Source organism: Anabrus simplex, chromosome 2, assembly GCF_040414725.1.
Source record: "Anabrus simplex isolate iqAnaSimp1 chromosome 2, ASM4041472v1, whole genome shotgun sequence".
In the NCBI taxonomy this organism is placed as follows: domain Eukaryota; kingdom Metazoa; phylum Arthropoda; class Insecta; order Orthoptera; family Tettigoniidae; genus Anabrus; species Anabrus simplex.
Window position 1 is genome coordinate 74,187,337 of NC_090266.1, and position 23,070 is coordinate 74,210,406.

The following is a 23,070-nucleotide window of genomic DNA, read 5'->3' on the forward strand; positions in this document are numbered from 1 at the left end:
CCCTACACCACAGGGCCGGCAAAACACAATACCTACAGAATTTATATTAGTTTTCTTTTTGTGTAAATGTAATTTTTCCTTATAATAGGTCCCATGATGTTTGAACAAGCATTGTATTATGTAGGTATACTAGCAAGATACCCGTGCTTCGCTACGGTATTACACTGAAATTTATAATTTATTATTATTATTATTATTATTATTATTATGATTATTATTATTATTATTCTGGATCCAACAGCAAGATGCAAGACCGCTGCTTGGCGGTAAATTATATCTGCTGCCATTGTCATTGCTGACAATGTGACCAGCACCATCGTCGCGCGTAGGCAAGTGCGCGGGATTTCTGGCGGTTCGAATGATATACAGTACTTCCGTGCATTATTGACCTTATTATAGATGTGAACAATTGCACTGTCAATAACATTCCTATCGTTTATTTCAAATGTGTTTAAATTTTTATTTAGATGCTAGGAGAATCTACTGTAATCTGACTTTTAATAATATGATAAATGATAAATTTCGCACAATGTGCATTTAGTTGTTACAAAAACTTGTCAAAGAGTTTTGCCTTTTGTTGCACAACATCAGATGATATCGGTCACAGTAGGCTCCGCATAATTTACACTTGCAGTTATCGTCCGGGTCATGGAATTTATCTGTAAGGCATATCCGATGATGGAAACCGTGTACGGCATATCTTGTCAATACATGACGTAGATCATAACTGGCTTGTGTCCATTCCCTATATATCATCGCATCCGTTGAATAAAACTCTGGCCATATCTCTTGTCTCTTCTTATTGAGTTCCTGCAGTACATCCAAGTAGGCTTTGGTAGCTGGTAGAAGCAGGTCGAGGCGGAGGTCTTCGATGAAAAATTGCTCTCTTGCTAGTACATATGTAAGTCGGGATAATGTGTACTTTGACAGACACAGTGCTCTTTTGAGGAAGTTGGCTTTGACCTTTTCTATGTCTTCGAAGTTTTTCTTCTTTAGGTGTGTCCAGATGGTTTCCAGTCCATATGTTATGATGGGAGCAATTTTTAAGCGAAACAGTGTGGTAGCTGTGGGCAAGGATAGTTGTCTTAGGTTCTTTATGCTATTAATTGCCGTCTTTGCTGCGATGGTTCGTTCTTTTATGTGAAGGTCATAGACATCTCCACTCGTCTGAAGTGTGATTCCTAAGTATTTGAAATGCGGTACGTTCTTCATCGGAATATTCATATACATGATGACGTCATTTGCTGATAGTCTGCCTCCTCTTCTGAATGTCATTTTTACCGTTTTGTTAATATTTATAGTAAGCTCATTCTTTTCTGCCCATGTGGTAAGTTTGCTGAAGGCCGTTCGAATATTTTCCAAGTTTTGTGATACAATGACCATGTCGTCTGCGTAAACGTAGATTTTCACATTTTCTGTGTCTATTTCTCTAGGTACTTCTGCGGTGGCAATTATGAAAAGTAGAGGACTCAAGGGATCGCCTTGTAGAACTCCATTTGTTTGATTCATAGGGTCTGTTGTGGATACTCTATTGTCTATTATTATTTGATTGTTTGATAGGATATTTTGTATCAATCTTGTTACTTGGTTCTTTCCAACTATTCTTTCTAATTTCTCTATTATAAGTTTTCTATTTAATAAGTCAAAGGCTTTTGTGAAGTCTATAAATATTGCATGAAGTTTCCCTCTTGGCAGTTCCAACGCTGTTTCTATGTCTTTCTGCAAGCAACTTACTGCTTGGATTGTGGATTTCTGTTTGGTGAAACCAAATTGTTGTTCAGGGATTGCGTGAGATGTCATTTTGCTAACTCTTTTGGCCAGGAGGCCTGTCAGAATTTTCAGTGAAGAGCATTCCAGAGCTATCCCTCTGTAGGAGTTCGGGTCCCTGGAATCCCCTTTTCCTTTGTATAATACCTTCAATGTAGATAGCCTCCATTTATCCGGGATTTTTCCTTGTCGCAGACATTCATTGAAGAGCTCTGTCCATGTTTTCGTGAGTTCTGGTGCTGTTTCTTTTAGATGCTCATAAAAAATATCATCTGGTCCGCATGCTTTACCATTCTTTGAGTCGGTGATTTGTTTCCGTACTTCGTCTATTGAAAATGGAACCACTGACTCTACTTCTTCTTGGTCTTCTTTTGCTGGACGTGTTTCTCTGTCCTGAAGGACTTTCCTGAAGTGTTCTTCCCAAATTTCGAGTGGGAGGTCCCTAGGAAAATGGGGTTGCTTCGGCATTAGGACCTTGTACCATTTTTGTTCGGCTTGTTGGATGAGTTTCTTTTCTTCTTCTGCCTGATAGTTGTTTTTATGCTCGTTTAGTGTTCGTTTGTAGCATCTTCTGGCCTTATTATATTCCTCTAAGTCCTCTTGTGTTTGTGAGGTTCTTGCTTTATGAAGTGCTTTTAACGCGTCTTTTCTTGCCTTGTAGCACTCTCGGTTGAACCAAGGTTTTGCCCTCCTTTGTTTTCTATCTTTCTTTACTACAGCATGCATTAACTGGTCTTCGATTATGTTTAATGCTTCGTTTAATTTTCCTTCCTTGATTTCTCTCGATGCCAGGATCATCATTTCCATGTTTAGTTTGTCTTTATCGATTTCTCGCGATAGAATGTTTGTTTTCTTGCACGTTTTCCCTTGGAGCGTGTTTCCCACATTTATGACGGTATGTACTGGTAGATGTTTTCTTGCTGGAATGTCTCTTCGGATCTCCTGATAGGTCTTGTCGCTATTCGTGAATACTAAGTCAATAGTGCTGGTTCCATTTGGACTGAGGTAAGTTTTTTCTTTTCTGTCGTTCAGCAACGTTAGACCTTCCATTTCTAAGTGGCTAATCACGATATTCGTCTTTTGTGTTGGTGTATCTATCCTGCAGTTTAAGTCTCCCATTATAATCATGGTATCTGTTTCTTTTGTCAAGCTAAGGGCGTAAGTAATCTCTTCTAGTATTTCATCTGCTTTGTATTCTGGTTGGAAATATACATTCATAACTGTACATAATTTGGTTTTTACTAACAGAATATTCTTTGAGTTGAGCAATATCTGAAAAGGGGACAGTTTTGGTTTTATCAACATAGTTATGCCTCCTGTAGGTCTTCCTCTTTCTCCTTGACTGGCATATGAGTGAATACAGTAGAAATTTTCTGTACTCCATTGAGTTGTCAGGAACGTTTCTGTGAGTGATACTAAGTCGTATTCTTCAAATGTGTTTTCTGGTATCATGTTTACTGCGTTTTTCAAACCTTCTATATTCCACAATAGTGTCTTTATTGTGCCTCTTCCTCCTATATGTTTATAACTGAATGCCTGTTCTTTGTCTTGAGAAACGAAAAGGCCTAACGACGACTCCTTTCGGCCAGAATGTTGGGTCTTCTGTTATTTTGTGATGTTTAAAGTCTATTCCAACCTTGAAGGCTTTGTTTTTTCCCATAATACTTAGTTCTTCGGCTTCTATTTCACCATCTATTCCATTTTTTTGCAAGAACTCTTTCACTTTTACTAGAGTTGTAGAATTGTCTAACCTACCTATGTATAGCCATGCTCGTTTCACGGCAGCCTGCAGCTCGGCTCCTTCGTCAGGCGTTTCTTTCGACCCAATTGTAACCTTTTTCATCGCTGATGATGTATTTTTTCTTATTGCCTGAACATATGATATTTTGTTTTCCTTTCCCCTTTCTTCTTCTTCTGCTTCTTCTCTTTCTTCCTTTTCTTTTTCTTCAAGCTGTTTCCCCAAGTCATTCCATACTTTCCCTAGTTCTCCCGTTCTTATTACATTGAGTCTATCCTCGTTAGATTCTTCATTTTCTTTGTTCCTTTCTATTTTTGTGCATGCTTTAGTTGCTGCTAGTTGAAGTTGTGTGTCCAATAGTAGTTGCATTTTCTGCAACATATTTTCGTTAATCATGTTTATTTTTTCATTTAATACTTCACACATTTTAGTATTTGCGGTTGTAGCGTCTCTCATTTCCTTGATAAAATTCGTGTGTTCTGGCGGTGCTGAGTTGATTCCGTATGTTTCTAGCATATGACGGCAGTTGCTACACATCCAAAGCAAGGAGCCTTTCTTCCCTTTTAATGCATTAAATTCAGTGGTTGTTATATTTGTGCAATCTCTATGGTACCATTGATTGCATCCTCCATCGCATCCGACTGCATTGTCCGTGCTGTTGAAAACTCTGTCACATTTCTTGCACGACGATCCATCTTCTTTTGTTTTGTTCATGCTTGGGGATTTATTTCACCTTTACTCCTTGATGAGATGCGTATATCAAAGCCGCGGGATTGACGTGTATTTACTTACTAACGTCGTTCTCGGATATTTTGTTTCTTTGACAAGATGGCGTCTACAAAATATACCTAGCGAATGACATCAAATTCACTCTTAAATTCTATATCCGACTATTCCTAAGCTGGATTTCACACACTCACTAACTATAGCGATTAATGACACATTTAAACACTTATTTGTTTACACTGTAATGACTTTTACCACCAAAACACCCTATTTCTATACTCCGCTCTTGAAAACGAATCCAGGAGAGATTAAAAATGATCGTTTTATGATCAGAATAAGTACATTATGAACAGTAAAATCAATTGGTCTCGACTACTTTTTCTCCCCACCGCCGTTAAGTTGATTTACCCCTCCCCCCCCCAAGAATAAAGAAGGCGTGTTTCTTTACATTTAAGGGAGATTCCAAATACCCATGTTCACGCCTGTTACCTTCAGTTTTGAGATATGAGTATCCCCTTAAAAATAATTCACTTTTATTCACTTCCTTTCACACTCCACCCCCCTCCACGAAGTGAATTTTCCGGCAAAAAATACTTGTTTCTTTAATAGTAAAGGATCTTCTAAATACCAATTATCACGACTCTAACATCTTCAGTTTTTGAGATGTGTGTCCACATAAAAGGATTTAAACTCCTTTTCACCCCCCGCCTCCCAAGATGATTTCCCTCCGTAAACGCGTTTTTCTTTGTTTTTAAAGGAGATCCAAATACCAATTTTCACGTCTGTAACAATTTTAGTTTATATTAGATGTACGTATCCACATAGAATTAATTAAATTAATTTTTCAATTTTTTACTTCCGCCCCTTCATTGGATTTTCTGAGAATACGTGCTTCTTTACTTTTAAAGCAGATTCCAAATACCAATGTTCACGTCTGAAAAATCTTTCGTTTTTGAGGTAATAGTACCTTCATACAAATATTTCAACTAATTTTTCAATTTCCCTCCCCTCCCCCTTGAGTGGATTTCCGAAAAACTACGCATTTCTTTATTTTTAAAGGAGGTTTCAAATACCAAATTTCACGTCTGTAACATCTTCAGTTTTTGAGATATCAGTATCCCAATTAAAAGAATTCAACCCCTTTTTCATTCACTTTTACCCCCCCCCCCCCGCCCAAGTAGTTTTTCCAAAAACAAAAAATACATGGTCGTTTATTTGTAACAGAGATAAACAATACCATTTTTCACTTCTGTAACATGTTACGTTTTTGAGATATACTGTAGAAATGGTCATTTTAGTTCCCCTTAAGTGGAGTTTCCAAAAACATATCACCTATGTTTCTTTACTTTTACAGGAAATTCCAAGTACCAATTTTTACGCCTGTAAAATTTTAAGTTTCTGAGATACACTGTAGTATAATCTTTCTAAAAATTCACCCCTATTTGTCACTCCCGTTTAACCCCCATTAATTGGATTTTCCAAAAACCAAAATTACGTGTTTCTTTGTTTTTAAATGAGATCCCAAATACCAATTTTCAGGTGTGTAACATCTTCAGTTTCTGAGATATAAGTATCCTCATTAAAGGCATTCAACCCTGTTTTCACCCCTTTTCACCCCTCGTATTTGGATTTTTGAAAACAAAATATGTGTTTCGTTATTTTTAAAGGAGATTCTAAATACCAATTTTTACATCTGTAAACATTTCAAGTTCTGAGATATAGATACACTCATTTTACAATTTCACTCCCTTTTCACCCCATTAGCGACGGAATATCCAAAAATCCCCCCTTAGCGAGCACCTACATTGTACTACAAATGTATCCTCCAAATTTCATTTCAATATGTCCAGTAGTTTTGGCTCGGCGATGATGAATCAGTCAGTCAGTCAGTCAGTCAGTCAGGACCTGTTATTTTATATATATAGATAAAACAATCTTTGATGATGACGTAATTCCCGATAGGTATATTATCTTTTCTTTTTTCATCAAACAATTTTTAACAATAGAAATAACTTTTTGATAAATAAAACCATAAAATGACCTGAGAACCGTTTATTTGCATTTCCTCCCAAAACCCACTTATGACTGTTTTTGGTTATCTGCCATTTCAGAGAGAACCGCTGGGCCTATAGGTACTACTCTGGACTCAAATTAAAGCTAATTAAATTTCTACAAATTCATTTCATATAATATTTGACGTGGGATGCGTATTTTGGAAGATATTTCACAAAATATGTGACTATATCGAAAAAAAATTCTCTTTTTGGAAAAAGTTGCCTATTTTTGAAGAACTATATCTTGGGAACCAATGGCTCTATAGAGCTCCCGCTGGTCTCGAATTGTAGAAAATTTAGTCTACTTTAAACGTTTATAGAGTGACGATGCCGGTCAAACCCTTCCTTCACTGAGATATTGAGCAAAACCTGAAAAAAGTCCGAAAATATCATGGTTTTTGGGGTACACCGCCGCTCGCACAGCACTTTGGCAATTGCATATCTGTTTTTGATATTGGTTTAGGTCCTAACAACATATGATAAATTCAGAACCACCGGACCTTTTGCAAGCACGGATGTACATCTTGACTGGACTAAAGGTTTATTTATTGCTTACTGCTGTGATTTCCTTAACCGTTAGTAGCACTGTAGCAGAGGAATATTTCTTCCACAGATGAGCTCTAGTCGCACTATACCGTGGAGGATTGATATTGTCACACTCAGTTCCGCGTTGTCAAGTGAGAAGAGAAGTAGGTTCAGTTTCTACTCTTGACCATCCTAGAATGTGTTTTTCCGTTGATTCGCTCTTCCTTCAACGGCCAACATAGGTATTTGTCTAAAATTGTGAGAATGTAAAAGAAACAGGTCGACATGGTATGGCTTCTAACCATTCAGGCCTAACATAAAGGTCACAGGTCTAGTTCAATTAATTCGCCACTGGAATGAGTAGCTCAGACGGTACAGCGCTGACCTGTGCTTAAGTCCGTAGGTTCGATCACGGGTCATTTCAATGGTATTTGGAAGGTATTCAAATATTCCAGCCTCGTGTTAGGAGATTTACTAATACATAAATTAACTACATAGGGACAAAATTCTAGCACCTTGGAGTCTCCGAAATCCGTAAAAGTAGTTAATAGGACGTAATACCAATAACATTATTATTCGGTTTTTACAGTTCATTTTATATCTTGGATCCAGTTCTGTGAATTAATTTAGTGTTATTGGCTTTACCTTCTAACTACATTTTTTACGGTTTTCGGAGACGCCCAGGTGTCGGAATTTAGTCCCACAGGAGTTCTTTTACGTGCCAGTAAATCTAGCAACACGAGGCCGACGTATTTGAGCATTTTCAAATACCACCGGACTGAGCCACGATCGAACCTGCAAGTTGAGGCCAGAAGTCCAACTCAACCGTCTGAGTCACTCAGCCCGGCGGTTCTGTGAATTGTCTCAGTAACTGAATACAATAAATCTATCATCAATCAAAACGATTAAAGGTATTTCACTTTATGAAATTGATTTTACCTCATGAAAGTGGTGCCCTAACTTCACACTCGTCCTCAGTTTCCTTAAGAAAACCCCATGGCTGAGCGGTCTGCGTCTTGGCCTTCGGTTCTCGGGCCCCTGGATTCTATTTCTGACTAGTTCGAGGCGTTTTAACCGTGAACAGTTAATTCCCATGGCTCGGGGACTGGGAATTTGTGCTGTTCTCAACATTCGTGAAACTCACGCACAACACTCAACACAGCCTTCCTCTATGTTAACACACAGTTCCGCATGGCAAACGCCGGCCAGTCTCGTCAGAGGGTCTTCTTTACAAGGCAGACTAGCAATAGCCACACGAAATTTGAAATAAAACTATGACAGGGCTTCTGGCAGTGTTGTCCCGGGACACTTTAATGAAACGGGACTAGGACATTCTTTTTTATGTTCTCTCACAAATAAATAAATAAATAAATAAATATCAGTAGCGTAGCCAGGATCGGCTGATGTAGGCTGGGGGGGCGGGGATAGAACATAACGAAAATGCGTGTGTGGTGCGCGCATGCATGTTTTGCCATTGTAAGGACACTGATACAAGTGAATTATGTTAATATTCAGATAGCAGTACATCACAAAATCTTACATTAAAATACAGAACAATAACAAGAAGATCAAGGTCAACAGTTTTGCAGCGAATGGTATGTTCAGTTTACAATCTAAGTTCCAATTTTCGAGACTTCTTAGAAAATAGATTCAACATATCTGTTGGTTTTACAATATTATGTCTCTGAATGTGTGTGTTCGTTTGTTTGTTGTCAGTGTCTATTTTAGTTTCTGAAAATTCCATGGTGGTTTCTAATCCCCGGTACCGCCCCCCCCCCCCCCCCTCCGGCTAGGCCCCTGATAAAAATGCACAGGACTGCACGCAGCAGTTTATAGTGCACTTCTTCCTAGCATCCCTAAACACATCCTTGAATAAAGTGGTTTCATTGTAGTGGGAGGGGATATCTTCGTGTAAATCCTCGCAGTCTTGCCCACATCTCTTGTAGCATTTCACTGTGGAGTTTAGCATTTACCGAAATTGTATTAATGAAATCCTGCCCGTGACACAAGACGGAATTTTTTGTCACAATGTTGATAGGATTCTGATCCCTTGGATGTAATTCTGTGAATTGCCTCAATTATTAATTTACAATTTACTTATCGCTAGAGATTCAAATATTTTTGTGATACATTCTTTTGCTTATTTTTTGGTGGTCCACCTCTTCGTCCCGTTTTTTGCTACGGGGCCGGGGATGAAATAAAATGAAATCCACAGCCTGTTTCCAGTCATTCGACCGGGTCAGGAATGGAATGAGTTAAGCCCCCATTTAGCGGCGAGGATAGGAACTGTGCCGGCTGCCGAAGCCTGTCGCACTCCTCTGGGGCAATGATTAATGAATGATAGATGGAAATGAAATGATATTGGAGTGTGTTGCTGGAATGAAATATGACAGGGAAAACCGGAGTACCCGGAGAAAAACCTGTCCCGCCTCCGCTTTGTCCAGCACATATTTCACATGGACTGACCGGGATTGAACCACGGAACCCAGCGGTGAGAGTTCGGCGCGCTGCCGCCTGAGCCACGGAGGATCTTTGGCCGGGGTTGAGGGGAGATGAATTTATATGGCATGTTTTCACGGCTGGATACCCTTCCCGGTGCCAACCTCAGTTGAGGAGTTAATGAAGATGGACTGAATGATGGGGAATGGAATTGGGTAAGGAGCTGGAAGGAATCAGGTGTAGCCTGTGAAAAGGAACTGTCCCAGCATTTGCCTTGAAGTGAAAATTGGAAGCCACAGAAAACCATTCTCAGGACAGCCGGCGGTGGGGGTTCAAACTTAGGCGTCTCCGAACGTTAACACGAGTGGCCACTCCTCTCGGTAAATAACATGAAAATAGCCATGATGTCTGCATAATTCTTTCAGTTGCGTTTTAATTCGAAGGCTGGCAAAGTTGAAATGTTGCAAGTTATAAATGTGTTGTTAAACTTTCAGCGAATGCCTCAAATGACCTAAATAAACATATTATCTTTAATAGTGATGTATTCACTGAATGTCGAGTAAATGGAAAGTAAAATTAAAATAATATATGTTAAAGTTTTAATAGGTGTTTTCAAATGACAAAGTTATTTATTGTCTTGGAATACTTATTCTTTGAGTAAGCAGGTCCATATCAGTGTACAGGTTTATTAATGTTTACATTTTCACTTAAATGTTATACATTCCCAAAGTACTTTTTTGAATGTATTCGGGAAAATGTAGACAATGCAGCAGTTGTATTAATAGTTGAAATTTTAACATCCAATTCTCAATTAAAAGACACTTCCATCACAAAACGCTACAAAATACTAAATGTTAACAATACTGTATGTCTACCCATTCGTCCCGTGTCGTAATGCGGGGTCGGGAATGAGGTGTGATCAGGGGTGAGGTGATATTATGTGAGAGACTTTTACGGCCGGATGTCCTTCCTGACGCCAACTTCAGTTCAGGATCTAATGAAGATAAAATGAATAATCGTGAATGAAATTGGGTAAGGAGGTGGCAGTAACTGTCTGTGGCCTGTGAGTAAGAACTGTCCCTGCATTTGCGTAGAAGTGAAAATGGGGAAAATATAGAAAACGATTTGCAGGACAGCCGACGGTGGGGTTCGAATCCACTTGCCTTCCGAATGCAGAGCTTAGCTCCATAGACGTAGCGTGTTAACAAGCGCGGCTGCTCCGCTCGGTAAATGCTAACACTAATAATGCTAGAAAGTCTTAAATGTAATTTTTAAAATGCGACATTCATAGGTTTAAAATGCTAAAATCTACTATTCCTGATCACCAATCGATTTTAGCCCACAAAAGGGGCATGTTTATTTAAACGTGAACACACCGAAAAATCCCGTATTTTCCTTATAGGCCCTACATGCTTTTGTTAAAAAATGAAAATTTTGTACAGCCGGGCTGAGTAGTTCAGACGGTAGACTGCTGGCTTTCTGAACACAACTTGGCAGGTTCGATCCTGGCTCAATACGGGGGTATTTGAAGGCGTTCAGTGCGTCAGCCTCGTGTCGGCAGATTTACTGGCATGTAAAGGAACTATGCGGGACAAAATTCTGGCACCCTGGCGTCTCCTAGAACCGTAAAAGTAGTTAGTGGGGTGGAAAAGCAATAACATTAAATTAATGTCTTGTACAGTTTGCTGTTTGTCCGACTCCTTGGCTGAATGGGCAGCGTGGAGGCCTTCGGTTCAGAATGTCGTGGGTTCGATTCCCGGCCGGGTCGAGGATTTTAATCGCGTATATTGAGTTATTCTGTTTGTCCCAACACTCTTCTCCTTTTATTAACACAACACACTACCAACCACTACAGAAACACGCAATAGTGATTACATCCCTCCCCATAGGGTTGTCGTCAGGAAGGCATCCGGCCGTAGACCAGGGCCAAATCCACATCTGCGACGCAATTCGCACCCGCGACCCCTCAGGTGTGGGAAAAGCAATAGCAGTAGTAATACAGTTTGCTGTTTGATATTTTGGACTCGACAGAGATTTTCCATTTTAATTTAATCTTCCTACCGTTGCGTAGTGAAGGTAAAGCATGTTAATGGTCTTGGAACTACTCCCCAATATCTGTGGATTTAATCTTCCTGTTGTGATCTTTTTCACGCCTGTGTTAATGGCATGTCCTCATACAAATTACCATGGGTTCTGGGAATCCTGGTCAGGTATGAACACTGTCAACAACCACTCACTCACTTTCTGCTAGTGATGAAATATTAATTGTTGGAGAGTGGTATTACTTACACAGGACCTACATAATCGAGGCGGTAAAAGCAGCTTGGTTCACCTCAAAGGACGTGGGTTGGATTCCCCGTCAAAAAGTCTAAAACTTTAAGAATCGGGATTCTCACTTCTGGAGTTGCACATGATCCTGAGGTTCACTTTCAGCCTGTACCAGAAATGTCATGTTAATTCCTGGGGACAAAAGTGGCAGAGCTAACCACTCCACCCCACTAAATACCGTGGAAGTCTTTACCTTCCACTCCTCCATAGGCCTTCATGGCCTGTATGGAGATGGCTTGGTTTTGGTATTGCTTACATTCAGTTCCTCGGGCCGCTTGGCTTTATGAGTATAGTTATTGGTTACCTGGATACAGTGCAGAAACCTCTAATGAATAGATATTTCACTCGATTCTATAGTTACACAAATTTAGGATAATAAGCAAAAACTTCAAAACAGTGACTTCCTGGGCATACACAGACATTTACCATCCTTCTCCACCATTAGTCATTTTTTTTATCATACACTAATCAAAATTTACCCATGGCATTAATTCGTTCGTTCATTCATTCATTCATTCGGAAATCCATATTTAAATGGACACTTATTTCCAACGGACCACTGAGCCTATGGTACCTGTGTAAACAAGATCCCAACTTGGCAGGTTCGATCCTGACTCAGTCCGGTGGTATTTGAAGGTGCTCAAATACGACAGCCTCGTGTTGGTAGATTTACTGGCACGTTAAATAACTTCTGCGGGACTAAATTCCGGCACCTCGGCGTCTCCGAAAACCGTACAGGTAATTAGTGGGACGTAAAGCCAATAGCATCATCATCATTATTATTAGACTATTATTATTATTATTATTATTATTATTATTATTATTATTATTATTATTATTATTATTATAAAACAAGTTAACTACATGCATTGGTAAAAACATTCAAGATCTTCAGGCCTTTTCTGTCGTGAAATTACCAGCGTTTCGCTCGAGTGTGATGCCTACATTGTTTTTTAGAGATTCGAAGGCGTTCCGATTACCTGGAGAATTTTCAACGAAACGCTTCCTTAGGGAGGGAGGTCGAAAAGTGGAATATCTTATACTCTGTTTTAGCTCTCACACGGAGAAGAATATAGTCCTCGAAAAATGAAATATGCGTTAACATCAGGACAAAGATAAATAGAAGTCAATCGAAGCAGTTGAACGGGTTGTTCTGTTCCATTTGGATGCGCATTATTCATGTGCCTGGTGAATGATAATGTAATCGAAAAGTAACTCTCAGCGTGAGGTTTTTGTGTAGGGAAACCGCCTCTTCTAACATAAAATGTGACATATCTTATGTAGCGAGTAAGTGGCTGTGCGGTTTGGATCACGTAGCTTTCAGCTTGCATTCGGGAGATAGCGAGTTCGAACCCCACACTCGGCAGACCTGAAGCTGTTTTTCCGTGTTTTCCCATCCTCACACCAGGCAAATGCTGGGGCTGTACCTTACTTAAGGCCACGGTCGCTTCCTTCCCACTCCTAGCCCTCTCCTATCCCATCGTCGCCATAAGAGCTATGTGTGTCGGTGCGACGTAAAGAAACTTGTAAGATAAAACGAAAATGTTATTACTTCAGAAATATTGTAGTGTGTTCTCTTCAGTTGTTTCCTTTCCGTAATTTATCTAAAATGGTATTTTTTAATATATATTCTCTTCTTTATTGTAATTAATAACTTAAGATTCCGTTAAGGTCTGCTCCTTTGATAGTACTATAATATTGTTACAAATCATTCGCCGTTTTTTCTGTAATTCAGCACCGTAACATATGAGAGCATATGTAATGATAATATAGGCGAATAAATATCGAAGTGCCTATTGCGTTGGAATGCTTATGATATTTTATATTTAGAGGTTTATAAATAGCAAGAGAGCCTCCGTGGCTGAGACGGCAGCGCGTCGACCTCTCACCGCTGGATACCGTGGTTCAAATCGCGGTCACGATATGTGAGATTTGTGCTGGACAAAGCGGAGGCGAGATAGGTTTTTCTCCGGGTACTCCGGTTTTCCCTGTCATCCTTCATTCCAGCAACACTCTCCATTCTCATTTCATAGCATATATGTCATTCATAAATCACTTTGGGAGTGGCGACCCCATCGTACTAATAGCCTATGTGATCATTCATTCCATCCCTGACCCGGTCAATGACTGGAAAACAGGTTGTAGGTTTTTTTTCATAAATAGCAAGAATGTTCATGCTTTAAAATAAGGTACTTGAAAACTCACTGTATGTATGTATGTATGTTTAGTTCTCAGCCCGAAGGTTGGTTGGATCCTCAACAGCTCCACCATTAGCTGTCATAAATGGCCTAGGCGTCACTGAAGAGGCGTACTTGGGAAACGAGGAGTGATGTAGTGTCCCGTTGTTTTCCTCACTGAGCCAGAAGTTACTATTACATATCAGTCTGCCAAGCCCACTGAAATGCATGCACCAACCGACCCTAAGAGCAATATTTTCGCACCATTCATAACAAGGACTGGCTGCATAAGGAATGATATTACTAGCATCGCTCATACCTCGGTTACTTTTATATTGTCAAAGCCAAAGATAGGACTGAGACAGGTAGTTAAATATCTATTTGGGCCTATAAATTTGTACGAATATTTCTATGCAAATAACGTACGAATGTAAACAGTTTTAGTCTATTCAGGTAATGGTGATTCTTCCTTGGACTCTGGCTGCAGATATCATGAAATGGAAAACTTGAGTTGTAACACGTTGTATATTGGATATTATGATGTTATAACAGTGGAATTTTGACCAATTAATCTGTTAATGCACGTTTGACTCCATTGTTATGTCCTTATGCTTCAGGATCAACATGACAGATGCTGCGTAACGAAGGACATGCAGTGACCTCGCTGGGCTTATCAGAATGAGACAAACCATTTCTGTATTTATCATGGTATTCAGTAGCCTAATGTACCTTAATGATAATCATGGCGTTACAGCACTGATCCTTTCTTTATTCTAGCTGTCTGGTTGGGCGGACGAGCTGCGGGCCGAACTGCAGAATGATGAAGCGGCGGACACACTGGAAGCAGCCGAACGTCTGCTAGAACAGTGTGGCCAGCAGCGGGACTCTTCGTTGGATGCTTGCGTGAGCACCATCGCTGAAGGGGACACGCTGCTGCAAGAGCTGCGGTGAGTTGGCCGCACTTTAAGCTACTGTATAGAACAGTGTGGAATACTAATAAAATCGACATGCATTCATTCAAGCAGATGACCTGATCTCTGAACTTGTATACGTATTAGGATACGATCTGTGATCACGTTCTTCTCAGGCATTCCATTGGACAATAAGATAACGCATTTATCAAGTTAATTAAATATACCGAGCGAGTTTGTTACGCCAGTCCATTCCAACACAGCGTTTGAGGGTTAGGGAGCCCTGACGCCGTTCCGTGTCTCCCCACGGTTGATCCTCACTAATCTGTCACTGCTGCTGCGGTGATGGAATAACGCACGTGCTGGATCGCTAACCTTGGCTCTTTTTAGTCGATATTACAAACCCCACGAGTTATTTAAATACTTCTTTGTTAGGCAAACATGTGTTGATTGATGCTGTGTATGACAAAATTCATGCTTTCATTGTTCGAAAATCAAATACAGGACAAAGAATCGGAAGTATCCCCATCTTCAAAACCGTGTGGATTGGAGCAAAAACGTGTTTCCGCGTATCTACTCACTGGCGTGCAAATTAGTTGCAGAGTTTGGCTCTATCCAAGATTAGTTGGGCTCTACCTTCCTTTGTGAGCACACATTCTCAGTCATGAACTTGAATAAAACTAGGTTATGTTTGTTCCATGTTGCGTTGGAAGCAAGTTTTTTTTTTTTTAATTTGGCATTCGGCAAGTAGCAATGCAGCCAGCAAAATATCGTGTACAGAGACATAAAATACATACCGTAGACCTACATACAACAACACTATATATAAAATCCATGCAACAGGTGAAATACCTCAACACAACTGGATAAAAGAACCTCATTTTAGTCAATTCGCAGCACCCGCAAAAAGAACCTTCGGTTATAAAGGCCTCATGTAAATCTTCAGATCAGTCATACGTAAAAAATGGGCGAGTGCGAGGTAAATGTTATCAGATCTTAATCATTTCGTGTGGCTGTTTCTAGCCTGATGCAGCCCTTGTAAGGCAGACCTTCCGACGAGGGTGGGCGTCATCTGCCATGTATATGAAACTGCGTGCTATTGTGGTGGAAGGTAGTCTTGCGTGTAGTGTGCGAGTTGCAGGGATAGGCCTGTTAGGGACAGCACAAACACCCTATCCCCGAAACAAGGGAATTAACCATTTAATGTTAAAATCACCGACCGCCCGGGAATCGAACCCGGGGCCCTCTGAACTGAAGGCGACTACGCTGATAATTCAGCCAAGGAGCCAGCCGTCTTCTTAATAAACATGTTATTCTCTCTCTCTCTCTCTCTCTCTCTCTCTCTCTCTCTCTCTCTCTCTCTCGCATGCAAATAATCTTTATAAATCAACTGGACCACATACTGTAAAACAGAACTGCCAAGGTCAATAACAGTGTTACTCGTACAGTGCAGTTAATTTTTTTTGTTTTCTGTTTTTAATATTTTACCTGATAACACTTGTCAGACTCCTTAACTGAATGGTCAGCGTTGCGACCTTCGGTTCAGAGGGTCCCGGGTTCGATTCCCGGCCGGGTTGGGATTTTAATCGCGTCTGATTAATTCTTCTGACTCGGGGACTGGGTATTTGTTTTATTCAACTCTTTCCTCTTCATATTCAGAGAACACACTACACAACCAACCATCACAGAAACACGCAATAGTGACTCCATATAGAGTTGGCGTCAGGAAGAGCACCCGGCCGTAAAACAGGGCCAAATCCACATGTGCGACACTGTTCGCACCCGCAACCCCACTGGTGTGGGAAAAGCGGTACAAGGAGGAGGAGGAGGAGGAGGAGGAGGAGAAGAAGAAGAAGAAGAAGAAGAAGAAGAAGAAGAAGAAGAAGAAGAAGAAGAAGAAGAAGAAGAAGAAGAAGAAGAAGAAGATCGACTGATTACACTTGTCTCCGGCATTGAACTCAAGTAGTGGTTGTGAGCAGCACGAAATCACGCATGAAGAGTGAAATCTGGTAGTTAAAAAGTGGTACTTGTCATCAGTGGCGACTGCTCGTAATCGGACTGAGAGGGCTCTAATTTGGGTAACAGAGAATACTGTTGAAACACCAGTGTTTACTCAACGCATATATTATGTTAGTAAGAGAACGCCAGTATGAGACTCGGATGAGGTAGAATTGTTATCACCTGGCATGAGCCCTCTTGGTCCCATTTGGACCGGCCGCCGCTGAGTGTCATTTGACGCGACCACGGAGGATCATGCGGAGAGCAACGTGGGCAAACACATAAAGTTAATGTGCAAATTGTCTATCTGTTAGAAGATGAAGCCCGATGAAAACAAGTACACATGGCAAGGTCGAATTCTGACTGGCTGCCCGCTCCGCAGCGTTGTTCAACCAACATTTCCTTTTTAGTTAAATGTACGATAAGCTTTAACGTAATTAAATGTACTCCAGAATATCATGTTTTTCTGTAATCTTTATTCCTAAATTTTGGGAGGAGAGATTATTTCTTGCGACAAATATTGCATGAAGGCTAACTGAACGTACATTCGTGTGTATTTACAAATACTTTCTTTGTGTAAAGATAGTGGAAGTTGTGAAATATCGGTCAGGCAACTCTCCAAAAGTGGGGATAAACAGATTTGAAGACGTTCAGCACATTTTGTGAAAAATTATCCTACCGTAGCGGTAAAGGAAACAGATTCAGTAACAGCTGAAGTGCCAGATTTGATAATAAGGAAGCTATACTTTCCATTGTCGACGTAGTTAATGTAATTTAAAAGCTTTTCAGTCTGTCGAGCACACTAGTTCAAAACATAATATCGCCGAGCTGAGTAGCTCGCTTGGCAGGTTCGATCCTGGCTTAGTTCGGCGGTATTTGAACGTGCTCAAATGCGTCAGTCTCGTGTATGTAGATTTACTGGCACGTTAACGAACTCCTGCGGGACAAAATTATGGCACCTTGGTGTCTCCGAAAACCGTAAAAGTATTTAGTGGGACGGAAAATCAATATAATATTAATAATAATAATAATAATAATAATAATAATAATAATAATAATAATAATAATAATAATAATATATAGGGTGTATCTTAATTATAACGACAAAAATCAGGAATGCTCTTCGTGTTTTGTAAATATCGATGACGCAATGGGATTGGCGGAGAACAGTTTTCTTTTCGAAAAAATGATGCTAATGTTTTACTTCCGGACGCGCGATTCATATTGTCGAACTCGCCGTATTTGCTCTGCCAGAGCGCAAATCCCTGCCCGTTGTGCTTCATAGGAGGGTAGGGAAGGGAAGGGATTGATTGGTGGGGGAAGGGGGGGGGGGAAGTGGAGTGTATGATGGACGAAGACCGAGAGAATACTCGGTGCGAATCCACAAGTTTCTCGTTCTTATAGCGCAGCCAATTCCCAACCCCAATAGGTACTACACAGTTTCCTTCGTCCATATTGGCTACTACGTTTGCGGTATAAATTGGTGAGAATGGCTCCGTTTCGGTACACCAAAGAAGAAATGGCTGATGTGCACCTAGGCTATGGCGCAGCAAATGGCAATGGGAGAGATTGAGTCTAAAGTTTAATACCGGGCGAGTTGGCCGTGCGGTTAGGGCCACGCAGCTGTGAGGTTGCATCCGGGAGATAGCGGGTTTGAACCCCACTGTCGGCAGCCCTGAAGATGGTTTTCTGTGGTTTCCCATTTCACACCAGGCAAATGCCGGGGCTGTACCTTAATTAAGGTACGGCCGCTTCCTTCTCACTCCTAGGCCTTTCCTACCCCATCGTCGCCATAGGACCTACCTTTGTCGGTGTGACGTAAAGCAAATTGTAAAAAAAAAATGCTGACTTCTTAGAATATTCTAACTAGCATTTTCTAGTCGCGCAAAGCATGCTGGTTGCCGATAAGAGGTTAAGTTTTTATAAAAACACGTGTTGACCGCCGTAACCATACCAGTTTTGCATTCGGTGAATATTGGATTTTGTTGTCCTTCCATTAAATTATAAGTTCCTCCTCCCATTTCTTCAACTGTATCTTCCTGTTTACTGATGTGTTAAGGTCACTCTTCTTTTTCACTTCACTCTTCATGTTATGGATCCTTTTTTCCACCTGATCTGCTGTAAATTGCCGCCCAAGAGTCTTCTCACAACTCTCACGTAACTGTTCAACAGCTTGTAATTTGGCTGTTTTCGTCGAAGGAGTTTGTGATTTACTTAATAACACTGGTAACTGTTTGATCGTTGAAATGAAGTGCCCGACTCGTTGGCCGAATGGTCAGCATACTGGCCTTCGGTTCAGAGGGTCCCGGGTTCGATTCTCGGCCGGGTCGTGGATTTAACTATCATTGGTTCATTCCAGTGGCCCGGGGGCTGGGTGTTTGTGCTGTCCCTAACATCCCTGCAACTCATACACCACACATAACACTATCCTCCAGCACAGTAACACGCATTTACCTACGCATGGCAGATGCCGCCCACCCTCATTAGAGGGTCTCCCTTACAAGGGCTGCACTCGGCTAGAAATAGCCACACGAAATTATTATTGAAATGAAATGATAATTTACGTCGATTTCTACATCTGTTTCTGATATTTCCGACATCGTAGAGCACTGAATATGAAAACGAGCTGTAAATACCAGTAACTCCGAATGCAAAACTGGTATGGTTACGGCGGTCAACACGTGTTTTTATACAAACATAACTTTTATCGGCATGCTTTGCGCGACTAGAAAATGCTAGTTAGAATATTCTAAGCATGTGCTGAAAAAAATGTTATTCATATTTATTTAAGCCAATTATTTTACTTGCCAGTATTTGCATATATGCTTTTACTTCTTGCTTGTGCTTGTAGAATGTTCAACATTTTTATGCATATGTCCCATATCATGGCGTCCTAATCGCCGCCAACCTCATCATTCAACCTTCGTGTCCATTGGCAGGTGACGGTAGTACGCACATTTCAGCATCGGGTTAGTTTCAATATTTGGGCGGGCATTGCTGATGGATATTTACCTGAGCCGTATGTCCTTCGTCCTCGCCTGAACGGTGAGGAATGCTACCGGCTGCCTGGATTATTGGAAGATGTTCCTCTGGGCATTCGACAGCGAATATGGCTGTGTCTTAATGGCGCTCCGCCGCATTTCACTTGCCGTTTCACGCAGCACTTAAGTCTGCTACACACGTTCAATTCGGATTGTCAGTTAGAATTGACAAATCTGACTGACACAGAAATCACATACACACATTCAGTTTGGTGTGTCAATTCAATGTGGTTAACTCCAAAATTTGGTCGTGCTTGTGTTTCGGAAATTGCAACTTAATACTGTTTTCGGACGATGAGTTATTACTGATGTATTGTGCAGTGGCTTGTGTAATTGTGAAAAGAAGAAGGCCTCAATTCAAGCGGAATGTGTGGGTTAAAGACTGGCTTTTAAAACGAGCCCAGTACTCCCATGAGCTTCGGTTTCCCCCCCAAAGATTGGCATAATTATTTGCGGATGAACTAAGAAACATATCTAGATCTGCTGTCCCGTGTTTCTCTGTTGATAAAGAAGGACACTGTTACGCGAACGGCAATCACTCCACACGAAAGACTTACAGCTACTCTATGGTATCTAGCAACAAGCAGGTCACTGGAAGACCTAAAACATTCAACAATCGTTTCCCCACATGCACTTGGTAACATTATAGAGGAAACCTGCAAAGCAATTTTAAAAGTGTTGAAGAATGACTTCTGTAAGGTAAGTCATTATATTTTGTGTTGTTTAACATACAAGTTTTGTTGAGATAGGAACAACTACAGGCACCTCAAACATTGTTGAAAAATAAAAATTGTTTTTAATCAAAACTCACCTTAAAGGTGTTTTAAAAGCTTTTACAATGATTTGAAACTTATTATTACTTTTGTAATCGCTAGAGTACTTATTTCACTTCCTACAAAAAGAAGGCACTTACCGAATGAATAATCGTCATTGGACAGAAACACACATTTATTAAAATCAAAAAATTAGTGTGTTTTGTCAAAAACAGAACTAAATATTAACATTTTTAACAGTTAATGATTTGAGTTACAATCTGTGAATAATGTAAATTCAACATTTATTTTAATATTCGCAATGTTTTCAGCTATAAAGTCATTGTCCAAATTGTATAAAGACTGATTTTGATATCATATTTCAAACTTATACAAACTTAATTTAGAGCTGCGCATTAAGCATGAAAGTGGAGTAGTAGTTGGAGATATTTGATGGGTTTTGCTGATCTCTGAACAAATTTTGATGTTGCAGGCGTTGTTGCTGGTGGTCATTAGCAGTGACACTCGGGTTTGCAGGAATCTGGGGTTGCGGACGGTTGGCTGGTGGCTGGTGATACGTGGGTTGTGAAGTAGTGATAGGGTTTGGTGCTACATTTTGGCGGGTAGTCATTGAGTTTTGTTGAAAAGCGTACAGTTCAGCATCAGAGTATGATTAATTCTTTTTTCGGCGTAGATACGCTATTCCTGAGGCAATGAACGCAGTTTAGCTGCCACATTGCGGCCAAATACATCAAACTGATCTTCACGCTTTAACTGAGATAGCTTTTCTCCAACAGTTTCTAACACCTTGTCTTCTACCTTTTCTTGGCGCTGAAGCTGATTTGGGGTCACTCGAGAAGAACTGGCGGTGGAAGATGGGCGTGTCGGTGGCGTCTGTGATCGAACGCTTAGGTTGTGCATTAATGTGATGCATGATTTTTCAGAGCAGGGCTGGTAGTCGACCCACTTACATTATTGGTTTCATCAACATCCTCAACGTCTTCATCATCATTATCATCCTTGGCGTCGTCATCAGCAACTTAAAAAATTGCATTAAGGACATTAATTTAATTTATATATTTTACACGCAACTTTTAATTTCATGTTTTGGTTTCACAGTTTCCTACAAGTGAGGAAGAATGGAAGGCCATCGCTAGAGGATTTCATAAACGATGGAACTTTTCAAATTGTCCGGGGGCCATAGACGGAAAGCATGTGCCTATAGTGCCTACCCCTGGAAGCGGGTCGTTCTTCTTCACTTACAAGAAGTTCCATAGCCAAGTCCTTTTGGCTGTTGCAGACTACAACTACAGACTGATATATTTCAGTTTTGGTGTCAACGGACGTGTGTCAGATGGAGGTGTTTTAGCGTGTTGTGACATAAATGAGAAATTGGTGGAAAAAACACTTATCAATGCCCAAACCAACAATGGTCGACGGCACACTACTGCCATACGTATTCTTAGCAGACGAAGCTTTTGAACTGAGAGCCATGAAGCCATTTAATGCTAGCGTTCTAAACTATGGGCGACGAATCTGCAACTACAGGTTCTCACGTGCAAGAAGAATCATCGAAAATGTTTTTGGAATTTTAGTGGCTAGGTTCGGAGTTTTGCAAAAGCCTATTAGCCTGCGTCTTGATCGAATCGCCGATGTCGTGCTTGCGTGCTGCTCTCTACACAATGCGACAAACTTCACCAAATAAGTACACCCCTTCTGAATGTTTGACGAGGAGAGCAATGGAGTACAATGGACTACGTATGGAGACGAGAAGGAAAATACAAAGTAATCGAAAAGAACCAAAAGGGAAAGGTGGAAAGAACACAAGGGACAAATTCGTAGAGTATTTCAATGGGAATGGAAAAGTTCCATGGCAGGACAAATATGTGTAATGTAGCTCTATAAGGTACCGACTGCGTTACGTCTTATTACGTGTTAATATTATTGCTAGTATATTATAACCTTGATGTAATCCACTGGTAATATATACTATTGTCATTAAACACATGTTTACTTTATCCTCATATACAATGATATGATTTCTTTTGAGAAAAAACACTGAGGATTGAGTTGGTTATTCATACTATATCTTTCCATATATGATGTGAGTAAATGTTCTACAATAATAAAGCTTCACTTATGAATAATGAAAGTACTTTTTGAATACATGTAATTGATTAAAATTAGGACTTACCACATCAGTAGCTGCTGATAACGAAATGAAATGTCGTATGGCTTTTAGTGCCGGGATATCCCAGGAAGGGTTCAGCTCGCCAGGTGCAGGTCTTTCTATTTGACACCCGTAGGTGACCTGCGCGTCGTGATGAGGATGAAATGATGATGAAGACAACACATACACCCAGCCCCCGTGCCATTGGAATTAACCAATTAAGGTTAAAATCCCCGACCCGGCCGGGAATTGAACCCGGGACCCTGTGAACCGAAGGCCAGTACGCTGACCGTTCAGCCAACAAGTCGGACGCTGATAACGAAGATTGGACGTCATTGGTACCTCTTGATCCGTCAGGAATAACAATTGATCGAAGTACCATAGTTTAGGTACATACACGTCTTCTGCACTCATTCCACTAACCAAACTATCTGTTTTACTTTA

At 40.5% G+C, this 23,070-nt stretch overlaps 1 protein-coding gene across 1 annotated transcript in view; it reads left to right on the plus strand.

Annotated features, from left to right (window-relative positions):
* The window catches only part of trio (trio Rho guanine nucleotide exchange factor), a 1,596,874-nt gene that overhangs the window by 667,650 nt on the left and 906,154 nt on the right, over nt 1-23,070 (plus strand). Inside the window, exon 16 of the mRNA XM_067140202.2 lies at nt 14,532-14,701. Coding sequence (XP_066996303.2) covers nt 14,532-14,701 — 170 coding nt within the window. The remainder of the gene's footprint in view (nt 1-14,531; nt 14,702-23,070) is intronic.